General features: G+C 43.3%; 1 protein-coding gene and 1 non-coding gene across 2 annotated transcripts in view; both read left to right on the top strand.

Moving 5' to 3' along the window:
• The first annotated feature begins 1,109 nt into the window (after positions 1–1,109).
• Positions 1,110–1,182, top strand: trnak-cuu (transfer RNA lysine (anticodon CUU)). Its single transcript has one exon. It is a non-coding gene; the product is annotated as a tRNA-Lys (tRNA).
• An 802-nt stretch (positions 1,183–1,984) lies between these two features.
• The window catches only part of znf839 (zinc finger protein 839), a 39,299-nt gene continuing 28,368 nt past the window's right edge, over positions 1,985–12,915 (top strand). The window contains exons 1-2 of the mRNA XM_078234084.1: positions 1,985–3,307; positions 11,824–12,756. Of these exons, the coding sequence (XP_078090210.1) occupies positions 2,216–3,307; positions 11,824–12,756 (2,025 nt within the window). The 5' untranslated portion in view covers positions 1,985–2,215. The remainder of the gene's footprint in view (positions 3,308–11,823; positions 12,757–12,915) is intronic.

The following is a 12,915-nucleotide window of genomic DNA, read 5'->3' as shown; positions in this document are numbered from 1 at the left end:
ATTTGTGTTCCCTAACACAAAAACAGAAAATGCTGGAAAGTCTCAGCAGATAAGTTTAAAGTTTATTCATTAGTGTCACATGTAAGCTTACATTAACACTGCAATAAAGTTACTGTGAAAATCCCCGAGTCGCCACACTCCGGCGCCTGTTTGGGGGAACACTGAGGGGGAATTTAGCATGGCCAATATGTGGAGAGAGAACAGAGCTAACGTTTCGAGTCTGGATGACCCTTCATCAGAGCATTTGTGTTTCCTCCCTAATTTCAGAGGCCATAATCCATCAAAGTATTGTACTTTGCAGACTGAGTTTGGCATATACATGCTCATTTTTAAATTTGGAACAGATGTGACAGAAATTTGAAAACGGTAATAGAGGCAGAAGAAATCCACACTGTCATTGGTGAGTTCTTCTATTTTCTCCTGTATGGATCAAACATAATGCTCACTTGGAGAGCTGGTGCAGACATAATGGGCCGAATGGCCTCCTTCTGCTCTGTAACAATTCTGTGATGTATCATTTAATCTTTTCCAGCAGGTGGTGTTTCTATAAATCAAATATAAGGATCCAAGTCAAATCGCAAGTAATAAATTAACAAGTACTTGCATAACTTTTGGTGCAAAACTAAAATCTCAACATAGAATTCGTATAATCTACTTTTCTCGTTGTAAAAAAGGACCTTGTCTGTTGTCCTGGGGGGTGGGGGTTACAATCTATTATAAATTATTTATTGATCCTATCTTTGATTAGATTCCAGTTTGATTTTCCAATAGCATCAAATCTTTGCCACGGTTAATTATTCAAGTGCATCAATTCACATGTTCAGGAGAGCCAAACTGCAGAGAGAGGAAATAATAAATGTTGCAAATTGATACAGTGGCACTCCAGCCTCTGGGAAGAGAAGGGAATTATGGCATGAGTTTCGTCTGGACTGAACAGGAATAGCAGCAAATTTCTACTTTTTGGGGAAAAAAAGCCTGTATTCATTTTCCTGTAATCACAAGGTTTAAGCCATAATTTTTTTATATTCTAATCTAAATCATTAATGATTTACATTGTAATGAACACTAGGGCGATGCTATAGGACAGATTGTGAGCAGAGACTTTCAGCGCCCGGCTAGCTCAGTCGGTAGAGCATGAGACTCTTAATCTCAGGGTCGTGGGTTCGAGCCCCACGTTGGGCGGCCAACATTTTTCTCAAAGGTTTCATTAATTTTATTTATTTTCATATTAAATTTCAAAGCTCCGAATGAAGCAAATATTATATTTTTTACGGGCAATTTTATTCTTTCATAATCTTTTTTCAAAAAAAAATTTAAAATTTATTTCTCTCCTGATATGAGTTTTTTCCCCCCCCAACATCAGATTGCACCTTATTTTAAAATTGATATGGAGATTGTCAATGGGGACACGGAACGCCGTTAATTCGGATTGAAGTCCCCATCGAGGCACTTGGCGCTGTTGGTGAGGCAAACTATCGCAGCGCCATTGCCGCGGGCCTGCGGGCGGCTCCACATCTCGGAGCTCGAGCTGCTTTCCCCCTCCCCGCTCGCGGCCCCATCGATCTCGCCCCTCCCCTCCCTATTCCTGCCCCTCCCCCTCGCTATCCCTGCCCCCCCCCCTCGCTATTCCCGCCCCTCCCCCTCGCTATTCCTCCCCCTCCCTGCCCCTCCCCAAAGCTATTCCTGCCCCTCCCCCTCGCTATTCCCGCCCCTCCCCCTCCCTATTCCCGCCCCTCCCCCTCCCCGCCCCGCCTCTACCCCTCCCTACTCCCGCCCCGCCTCTACCCCTCCCTACTCCCGCCCCTCCCCCATTCCTGCTTCCCCTCCCCCGCTCCACTCCCGCTTCCCCACAGCCCCGCCCCTCCCCTCCTTTCCTCCATCACGCCGGTCCTCCCCCAGCCGCTTCCTCGCCCCTCCCCTCCAGCAGACGCGGAACCCAGCTGGTGCGTCCTTTTTGCGCCTGCCCGGCTCCCATAGCCCTGCACTCGGCCATGTTGTGGCGACGCCCGTGACGTCCGCATAACGACGGCTTTTTTGTGGAAGGCGATTAATCTTTTCCGCGCCGCTTTTGCCGATTTTTTCGGTTTCGGTCGCCGCGCGGGGCTTGTCTCCCCCGGTTTCGGACTCGGCACCGGCTCCGGGGTGAAAAAAAGCTCGATCGAGAAATTAGCGCTGGCGTTCCCGACTCCCTCTGCCTGAGCACAGGGCCGCCAACATGGCGGACGAGGAGGAGCGCAGGCTGACAACACAGGAGGCGGCTGCTCCCCAGCAGCACCATGGCAGCTCAGGGCAGCGGGGCCCTGCGGCCGAGGCTGGCTGCGCCAAGCCGCCCTGCAAGCAGTTCGAGACCCAGTCGTGCCGAGTGCTGCCGGAGGGGATTGTGCAGGTGGTGGTGGGGGAAGCGACCACTCGGGCGGTCAGCACTTTACCCGGTGACGGGCATGGTCTCCTGGCAGCTAACGGCATCATGAACTCGCTGGCAGGGGCCTCTCCGGCTGGCGGCACCGTGGCGGCGGCGGTGAGCGCGGCTGACTTCACGGTGGCGGCGGCAGCGGAGCTGGAAAGCATCTCCATCGAGTCCACCCCCAGCACCATTATTTATGTGCAGCCCGATGGCACTTTCGTGGAGGGCACGGGGCTGACCCCGGAGGAACAGCAACAACTGGTCGAGCAGTTAGCAAAGCAACAGGGGCTGGTGGAAGTAACTGAAAGCGAAGCGGCTCAAATGTTTGGTAGCCATCAGCAGCAACAACCTGCTCAGTTTGTGCAGCATGTGGGTCTGACAGATGAACTACAACAAGTCATTGCCCATGTTGCCAAGTCTCAGCAACACGCGACGCAATTCAGCAAAACCAATGTCGTGCAATTGAACTCCGAGCCTGCTGAAAATCAAATTCTGCAGAAGAGTAACTTGGCATCATGTGTTCCCCCAGAAACTCGAGTGCTCGCCACCGATCAACATCAGATGTTACAAGTGCCTGAGTGTAATGCTCTGATGCAGCAGGTACATGCGAGTGTTCATCCCAGCCAGGTTGTCCAAAGGATTGATTCATGCAACACGGCTCAAGTTCAGCAAATAAACATTTCCACCCAGTCCTCTCCAGTGAACCGGCCCAGTCAGCCTAAGATTCTAACGGCAGTTTCGCAGCAGCAGGCCGTCTTTACCCAGCCGTTGACAATCATTCACAATGCAACACGACAATTGCAAAATGCTGCTCATCAGGCAGTACTTCAGCAAAATCTACAACAAAGCATTGCACACGTACAGCAAAAGATGGCGCCATTGCGGGTAACACCCTCATCGCAGGTACTGGTATTTTAGGTACTTTAACTATTTCTTGAAAAGAACATCCATAATAGGTGAAAATAGCGTTTATTATAGAATATAAAAGTAGGGAAGTTTTTTGCTACAACTGTGCAGGGCATTGATGAGATCACGCCTGCAGTATTGTGTACAGTTTTGGTCTCCTTAGTTAAAGTGAGATATACTTTCATTGAAAGCAGTTAGGGAAAGTTCAGCTGAAGGGGTTGCCTTAAGAGGAACCAGTGAACAGGCTGGGCCTAAACAGAATGCGCTGAAAAAATGAGCTAGAAATTGAAAAAGCTGGAAAAATTCAGTGGGTCTGACAGCATCTGTGAAGAGAGAAACAGGAAAAACATGTTTTTTTCATATCTGAAGAAAAGTCATACAGACTCAAAACAGATACTACCAGACCGTTTCCAGCCTTTTCTGTTTTTATTTCAGTTTGGGCCTATACTCGTTGGAAGTTTAACTCAGTTCAAAACTGAGATGAGAAATTTCTTATCTTAGGGATATTAATCTTTGAGATTCTCTTCCCAAGAGAGCAGTGGAGGCTGGGTCATTTATATATTTATGGCTGAGGTAGTTTCTTGACCAAATGGAAAAGTGGAGTTAAGGCTACAGTCGTCAGATCAGCCATGAAATGTTAAAGTGCATGGGATTGGTGGTAATGTATTGAGATGGATATAAGATTATTTGGCAGACAGAAACAAAGAGTAGGAATAAATGGGTCCTTTTCCAAGTGGCAGGCGGTGACAAGTGGGGTACCACATGGATCAGTGCTGGGAACCCAGCTATGCACAATGTATATCAATGATTCAGATGAGAAAACTAAATGTAATATCTCCAGATTTGCAGATGACACAAAGCTGGGTGGGAGGGCGAGTTGTGAGGTGGATGAAGAGATGCTTCCATGTGATTTGGACAAGCTGGGTGCGTGGGGGAAAACGCATGGTAGATGCAGTATAATGTGGATAAATGTGAGGGTATCCATTTTGTTAGCAAAAACAGGAAGGCAAATTATTGCCTGTGGCTATAAATTGAGAGAGGGGAATGTGCAACAAGACCTGGGTGTTCTTGTACACCAGTCTGTGAAAGTAAGTATGCAGATGCAACAGGCGGTGAAGAAGGCAAGTGGTATGTTGGCATTCACAATGAGACAATTAGACTACAGAAGCAAGGATATCTTGCTGCTGTTGTACAGGGCCTTGATGAAATATTGTGTGCAGTTTTGATCTCCTTATCTGAGGAAGGATGTTCTCACTATGGAGGGAGTTCAGCGAAGGTTTACCAGACTGATTGCTGGGATGGTGGGACTGACATATGAGGAGAGATTGCGTTGGTTAGGATTATATTCACTGGCGTTTAGAAGAATGAGCAGGCATCTCGTAGAAACATATAAAATTCTACCAGGACTAGACAGGGTAGATGCAGGAAGGATTTTCCTGATGGTGGCGGAGTCCAGAACCAGGGGTCACAGTTTGAGGATATGGGGTAAACCATTTAGGACAGTGTTGTGGAGAAATTTCTTCATCCAGAAAGTGGTCAGTTTGTGGAGTTCTCTACCACAGAAAGCAGCTGAGGCCAAAACATTGTTTTCAACAAGGAGTTTGGTATAGCTCTTGGGGGGAGGAGGGTTCAACGGATATGGGGGAAGTGGAGCAGCTCACTGAGTTGGATCAGCCATGATCACAAAATCAATGGCGGAGTAGGCTCAAAGGGCTGAATGGCCTGCTCCTATTTTCTATGTTTCTATCATAGTGAATGTTGGAGCAGGCTTGAGGGGGTAAATTGTCCACTGCTGCTCCTATTTCTTATGTAATTCTGTGCTTCTGAATTCACTTACAAATGCACTTTCAAAATTCAACTGATTACCTTGTGGCTCTCCACCCCGTAAGTTCGCCACAGCACTTGTGAAACTACTGAATTTGTTCAATCAACCATTATTCTCACTCATCCTATCTGTTTCCCTGGTGCAGCCTTCATTCCTGCATCCTTCAGGATGAGGAGTTGAAAGAGTGTGGGAGGTTAACTGGGTTAGCTACCCACTGCTAGAGCTGGCTGGCTAAAACAGCTTTCTATTCCAGAGTCATCCTGGGAAGCAAAGATAATCCTGGTTTTTCTGTTGTGCAAGCCATCTTATTAAATCTCTGTTCACTCCACCTTCACCTCCAACATTAAGTGCAAGGAGCTCGTGGATTTTGTCACTAAAATTGAGACCATCCAATCAAGTGATTTGATTTATTTTTGTCACATGTATTAGTATACAGTGAAAAGTATTGTTTTTTGCGTGCTGCACAGATAGCATACTGTACATAGAGAAGGTAAGGAGAGAGAGCAGAATGTCGTGTTACAATCATAGCTAGGGTGTAGAGAGATCAACTTAATGCAGGATTGGTCCATTCAAAAGTCTGATGGCAGCAGGGAAGAAGCTGTTTTTGAGTCGGTTGGTATGTGATCTCAGACTTTTGTATCTTTTTCCCGACGGAAGAAGGTGGAAGAGAGAATGTCCGGGGTGCATGAGGTTCTTGATTATGCTGGCTGCTTCTCTGAGGCAGCAGGAAGTATGGACTGTGTCACTGGATGGGAGGCTGGTTTGAGTGATGGGCTGGGCTTCATTCATGACCCTTTGTAGTTTCTTGTGGTCTTGGATAGAACAGGAGCCATGCCAAACTGTGATACAGCCAGAAAGAATGTCTCCCTTCTGCTAAACCATTTGACCATACTTCCTCTAAAGCTGTCCTTAACTCCTCTTTAATTTATTTCCTATCTTCCCTCATACTCTCTCTGAACTTCACCTTGTTGATGAGTCCCACCTGTCCCCTCGATTGTATTCCCATTAAAAGGCTGACCACCCCGCTCACCCACGTTAGTCCAAATTGTTCATGGTGCTCTCTCTACTTTAAATCTGCTGTCATCCCCTTGCTTCTCAAAAAGTCAACCCTTTGACCCCACCTTCCTTAAAAACTACGAGTGCATCTCCAACCTCACTTTTCTCTCAAGTCTTTGAATGTATTGTTGCCATCTAAATCCATTGCCATCTTTGCTGGAACTCCATGTATAAATCCCTCCAAACAGGTTTCTGCCTCTGTTACAGTATGCCTGGTGTTGCGAGACTTCTTACTGTGCTTACCCCAGTCCAACGGCAGCATCTCCACATCCTGTTACAGTATCCAGAGCAGCTCTTATAGGATATTACTGGTGACTTTGTGACTGTGACAAAGCTTAACTTTTCCTCTTTGACCTGTCTGTAGTCTTTGACATAGTTGACCACACCATCCTCCTTCAATACCTCTTCATTGTTGTCCAGCTGCGTGGGATTGCTCTCACCGAGTTTCATTCTTACTGTTTAATTGTAGCCAGAGAATCACTTGCAATGGCTTCTCTTACTCTCTTAGTTCCTTTGTTGTGCCCCCAGGAATTATCCTTGGCTCCCTTCTATGTGCTGCCCCTCACAAAACATTATTCGTTTTCGTAAGTACGTGGATGACACCCAGCTGTACCCCACCACCATCTATCTAGACTCTTCCATTGTTGCTAAACAATCGGACTGACTATCTTGCATCCGGTACTGGATGAGCAGAAATTTCTTCCAAATATACAATAGGAAAACTAAAGCCATTGTTTTCAGACAATGTTCCAAACTCTGTATCCTAGCTACTGACTCCTTCCATCTCCCTGGCATTAGTCTGAAATTAAGCCAGGCTGTTAGCAATCTTGGTGTTGACCCTAATATGAACTTACCACCTCATATTGGTGCCATCACTAAGACTGCCTATTTTCACCTCTCTGTCTCACCTCATCTGCTGAAACCCTCATCACATTTTTAGTATCTTTAGATTTGACTATTTCAATGTACTCCTGGCTGGTCTCTCAGATTACATCCTCCATAAGCCTGAGGTCATCCAAAACTCTGCTGCCCGTCTCTTAACTTGCCTCAAGCCCCATTCAAGTATTACTCCACTGCTCACTCATCTAAATTGGCCCTGGGTCAAGCAACATCTTGACTTTAAAATCCTCATCTTTGTTTTCAATTCCCACCACCGTCTTGCCCCTCGCTATCTCTGTACTCTCCTCTAACCCTACAACCCTTTGAGATATGTGTTCTAATTCTCACCTCTTGATCATCCTCTTGTTTTATTTGCTCCACAGTTGGTGACTGTGCCTTCAGTTTCTGGAATTTCCTCCCCATGCTTCCTACCTCTCAATATCTCTTGCCTCCTTTAAGAAACTGCTTAAAACCTACATCTGAACAAGCTTTTGGTCAACTGACTTAAAATCTCCTTTGTGGCTCTGTCACATTTTGTTTTACAATGCTCTTGTGAAGCTGCATTATCAAACAAAATTACATTAAAGATGCTTTAGCTACAAGTTCTTGTTGATTAGATTGTACTGTGAAGCATGTCAAAATTTAAAGTCATGGCCCAACCTGAGTCCAGAGCAAAACAGCACTCCCTCCTAGATTTACAATTTTGCTCCACCCTTCGTGTTTGCACTTTCCCTTTGAAAGTAAAAGCTGTTAGATGGCAGAAAAGTCACCATGACCATACATGAAGTGCCAGCATTGGATGCTAATCCAAGGTATACGACTTTTAATTTGTCCCTAAGTTAATTTGAGTTTGTTTATTTGTTTGGTATTCAAAAGAGATACCTGCATAACTCTAGGCCTGGAAACTTGTAAAATACAACCTACCATAATATAAATGCAGGGTCTAAACTACTGCTAACCCAATGGAAGATATGCCAGGTTGATTTTGCAACGGCTGACAGTAGACCAAGTCAGATGTTAATCATTCAATACACCTTTATATTTCTCTCCAAAATAGTTACAGTTGGCAAAGTCATTCTTCATTCAAGTACTTAAGCAAAAAGAAAGCCACAATTGCTGAGAATGTGAAATGGAAATATAAAATTCATGAGCAGTCATTTAGAAGTGCTTCCAATAATTACTTCAGATCTAACTAGTTCTGATCAGTTATGAGGAACTTAGTAGCAACAGTCAAAACCACAACCACTATCTGACCCGTGGCACTGAATGGCATGGCCATCATTGAATCTCCCTATCATCATCATCTTGAGGGTCACCATTGACTAGAAACTTAACTGGACCAGTCTATAAGAGAGGGTCAGAGGCTGAGAATTTTGCAGTAAATAACTCACCACCTGACTCCCCAAAGCCTGTCCAGCAGCTACAAAGTACAAGTCAGGAGTGTGATGAAGTAGCCCACACTTGCCTGGAGGAGTGTGGCACCAATTACACGTGAGAAACTCAACAGCATCCAGGACAAAACAGTCAATTGATTGGCAGCCCACCCACATCTCAAATCTTCACTGCCTCATACCACTAGCATACAGTGGCAGCAGTTTACTTTATAAAAAATGCAATGCAGTGAATCACCAAGGCCTTTTCTGCGGGACCTGCAGCCTCTACCAGCTAGAAGGGCAAGGGCAGCATGCACATGGAAACGGGTTTACCTGAATGTTCCCTTCCAAGTCCTGAGTTGGAACTATGCTGCTATGCTTTCACTATGGCTGGATCCAAATTTGGAACTCCCTCCCATCCGCTCTGGATATACCTACACCATTTCAAGAAGATGGCTCACTGCCATCTTCTCGAGGGCAATTAGGGATAGGCAATAAATGCTGCTCTAGTCAATGTTACCCCTGTCTCGTGAACGAATAAAGTGTTAAGTCATTGTGATGAACTTTGCACCAGAGTTGGTCATATTGTGAATGTTTGTAAAGTCATCTCAAAATCTTCCAAGGGATCAGTAGCAGCAGTTTTGATTTGTTGGACGGGTTATTTTCTGACAAAAGGGTGTACACAACATCCACACACTGAAGTAATTATATTTTCATCACATTTGTATTGTCAGTGTACTGCTATTTCTTTTTGCACCCATGATAAGAATTTGTAGCAATAATGTGGAATTGGTTCCTGACCTGATTGCAACCTGCACTGCTGGAATACTATACACTGGGGCTGAAATTTTCTTTCCTCATTTGTGGCTGGGATTTTCTGGTGCCACTGAAAGTGAATGGAGTTTTGGCTGCAATGCCAAATTTTCCATTCTGGTTCACAGCGGGTTCCGCCACAGGCAAGATCAGAGGATCCCACTGTGTTTAAGCATGCAGTTTCAGTCCTGCAATCACTTAAATTTACATTACAACTTATTGTCATCGCAAAGTAAAGCTACTTCATATCAACAGTACTGTTGTATGAATGCATCTTTATATTCATAATGGACTTGAAATTTCATTTAGTAAATGCTTATTGCAGCACTCTTAGCAGGCCTGCTTACTTAGAATTTGAAGTTGATCTTGTGTGAAGTTTCACAGTTATCAGAACGTTTGTAGTGACTTGCATTGAGCAGTATTGTGAAAAATATGCAGGAGGTCACAGGAAGGGTCACTCTAGTGTAATTACTTTGAAAGTTCATCTGAAGAGCAACGTGTTTGCATAACATATAACGATTGAACCATGTGTAAGAAATATTTTTATCAGTTTTTTTAAAGAAAGTGTACTTTCTTGCCCTGCAAAAGTAATTGTCTTAAGGAGCTAAAGGATGACTCTTTGCAGTATTAGTTGTAATTTTCATTCACTGGTTTGCCAATATAATGCTGCTTGACCATACTTATTCTGGTTTATCCACTTCAGAAGTGGATCTAACTGAAACGGGTTTTTGTTTTCTGGAGTTGGGATCAAGATTTTTATGGGTTCAGTCCCTCAGTATGTAGAAAGTCAACTTTAAACTACTGTAGAGTCATATTAATACAATGCAAGTGCTCGCATGACATTACAGACATCGCTAGATAACAATCAAAGTGTCAGTTTTGAAAACTTTAAAACCTTGTAACAAACTATAGCAACATATTTGATTCTGCATTAACTTTCTTCCATTCAGCAAATTGCATTTTTTACAGTTCCTGTTTTTGGAGATTTTATATTTTTAAATGCACTGCCTGATTATTTATAATGTGCAGTTAGAGAATCTTGGAACCAACCAAGCTGAAATTAGCATTAAATTGGGCATGGAATTTTCTGTGTTTTTAATTTCATATTGCATAATACTCCTGGACATTTTTAGAAAACCTGATCAAAATTACTCTCTCTCATTTAAAAAGTTCAGGAATCTCACGCACGGCCAAAAATTTGTTCTTTAAAACTTGGAATTGATGGTTTTGTTTTTGTCTCCCTTCAGGTGAGTAGCATAATCTTTGCTGCTGAACCTGAGATTAATTATGCACCCATAACTTTGTAGCTATGTTGGGAGAATGGAAATGCTGCTCTGCTTTTAACTTTATTTGACAAATTGAGGTTGAGCATTTGTGAAGTGAACTCAAAAGTTAATTTTAGGTTGATTTTTGGAACTTGACTACTGTAGCTTTTCTTGCGTTGTAATGTATGAGAATGTGACTGAAGGTGCACATTTTCTGAAGTGTGATTTTTATCTAGTTGTTACATTTTATTTTTAATACCACTTTTGATTTTCTTAATTTCCCGGCATGTGTTTTACTTCTCCCCATCCCCACCCTCTTAATCACCCTTGTCAGCAATATCATTGTGTGGGTTGAGTTACATAATTTCAAATTATTTGATTTGAATGTTATTTTGATTTGTGTATAAAGTGAGATTACCTACTAAATGATATGCTGATTTCCATTTTGCAAATAAAGGTGTCTGAGGTGATTGCTGTCTTTTGCCACAAGGTTCTGTCAGGACCACAGTAAAATTTTCCACAAGCATCAAACTAGGCAATCTTCCTGTCTTTCTGTCATGAAATCAAATCTGATTAAGCCCAACCTGCATTCCACATAAATGATGAAGATAGTTAAGTTAGGCAGAGAAAAAGCTATCATTTGCTTTGGCCAGCTCTTAGTGAGCTGTACCACTCAAAATCCAAGTTGCAATTAACAAACTCCCTCTGCAAACACCAAGATAAATTGAAACGAGAATTTCCCTATGCTTTACCCATCTCCATGATGAAATGGCACTCTCTGGAATATCCTTTACATTTAGGTTAAGTATCCCTCGTTTAAAATTTCTTCTGTTGGACTGTTCTTTGGATCTCTATGGACTGCCCTTACTTAAATGTTTGCAGGCATCGTGTCTCCAGTTCTTTAGCTAAGTAAGCCTACTTGTTGTTGTATGATCTTGCCTTTCTAGCTGTTTACCTCCTAAGTCAACATGGCCCAACCTGTAAATTGTTTGAGTTGCATTTACCTGAGGTGTTTACCAGTTTTAAGCTAGGTTTTCCCGTTTCTCTACAGTTAAAACTCTAATTCCTAAAACTCAAAGCTATATTCTAAATCATATGAATTATGAGCTAAATATTTGAAGGTTTATTATGTTGAAAGTACAATATAAATACAAGTTTTTGTTGCATGCTGGCTTAAATACCTCATTCAGCACTGGAACTTTCTGGTCTTTATTGCCCAGCTACTCACTGAATAATCATGCTGTAGTTGTGAACTTTTAAGTCACTGAATACTATAAGTTCTCTCTCTTTCTTTTCTTACAGCATCAACTAGAAACTGTCCAAGTTCATATACAGACAGTACAGTCGCAGGAGGAAAAAGACAGACCTATGCCGCCCCTAGCAGTAGTGCAGCCCAAAATAGCATCTGGTCAGCTGGCTAACCAAAGAACCACTGTTTCAGGGGGAGTTAATATTTCTGGACCTCAAATCATTAGAATACAGCCAATTTCAACGTCCGGACCACAACAGTATATTTTGCACAGCTCTTCTGAACCTCCAATTCAGCTACTTGTTCAGCGCCAGCCTCCTCCACTTGCACCCGTAAACTCCATTCGTGTAATTCCTGGAGTGAACATCAGTGGACAATCTGGCATTTTGACTAATACTGTAACTAGCAGTGTATCTGCTATTACAACAGCTGTAGTAAATTCAGTCTCCTCCAACCATACCAAGAAGCATGAACCCAGTGATAAATCAAAGGAGAAAAAACCTGTGAAGATTAAAACTCGATCTGGTCGAATATCACGACCACCAAAATACAAAGTAAAAGATTACAAGTTTATAAAAACTGAAGATTTGGCAGAGGGCCATCAGTCGGACTCGGATGACTATTCCGATTACAGTTTTGAAGAAGAAGAGGTGAAAACAAAAGTGGATGATTCAAGCCTATCAATGCCTTGCTCTTTCAAACCCAAGAAGTTTAAATGTGACACTTGTGAAAAGTCCTATATTGGGAGGGGAGGATTAGCTCGACATTACAGACTCAACCCATCTCATGGACAGCTGGCTTCTGTCTCTGAGGAACAGAGAACTTCTGTAAACAAATCCAATGGCAATGCAATTATAGGGGACAGTGGGGGGGGAGGTGATAGAAATGGCAAAATAGTTCCTGAAGTAGTGATCTCGCCTATAAATACTGACACTGCATCTGTATTGGGGGGGAGCACAGCCCCATCTCCCCAAGACTTCCAACAGGTATGTAACAAAACACTGCATTCAAATGATCTCTTTATTCTGAAGGTGAAGTTGTGTTCGAATGTGGTTCCAGGGTTACTGGCAGTATCCTGGATACTTGCTCGAGTGACTATTTGTTTAGTGTGAGTCTAAACTTGATATGCGGGAAGAGCATCACAG

This window comes from Mustelus asterias, chromosome 18 (assembly GCF_964213995.1).
Source record: "Mustelus asterias chromosome 18, sMusAst1.hap1.1, whole genome shotgun sequence".
Lineage (NCBI taxonomy): Eukaryota > Metazoa > Chordata > Chondrichthyes > Carcharhiniformes > Triakidae > Mustelus > Mustelus asterias.
Note: the sequence above shows the minus strand (reverse complement) of the source record. Positions and strands in the feature narration are given on the sequence as shown.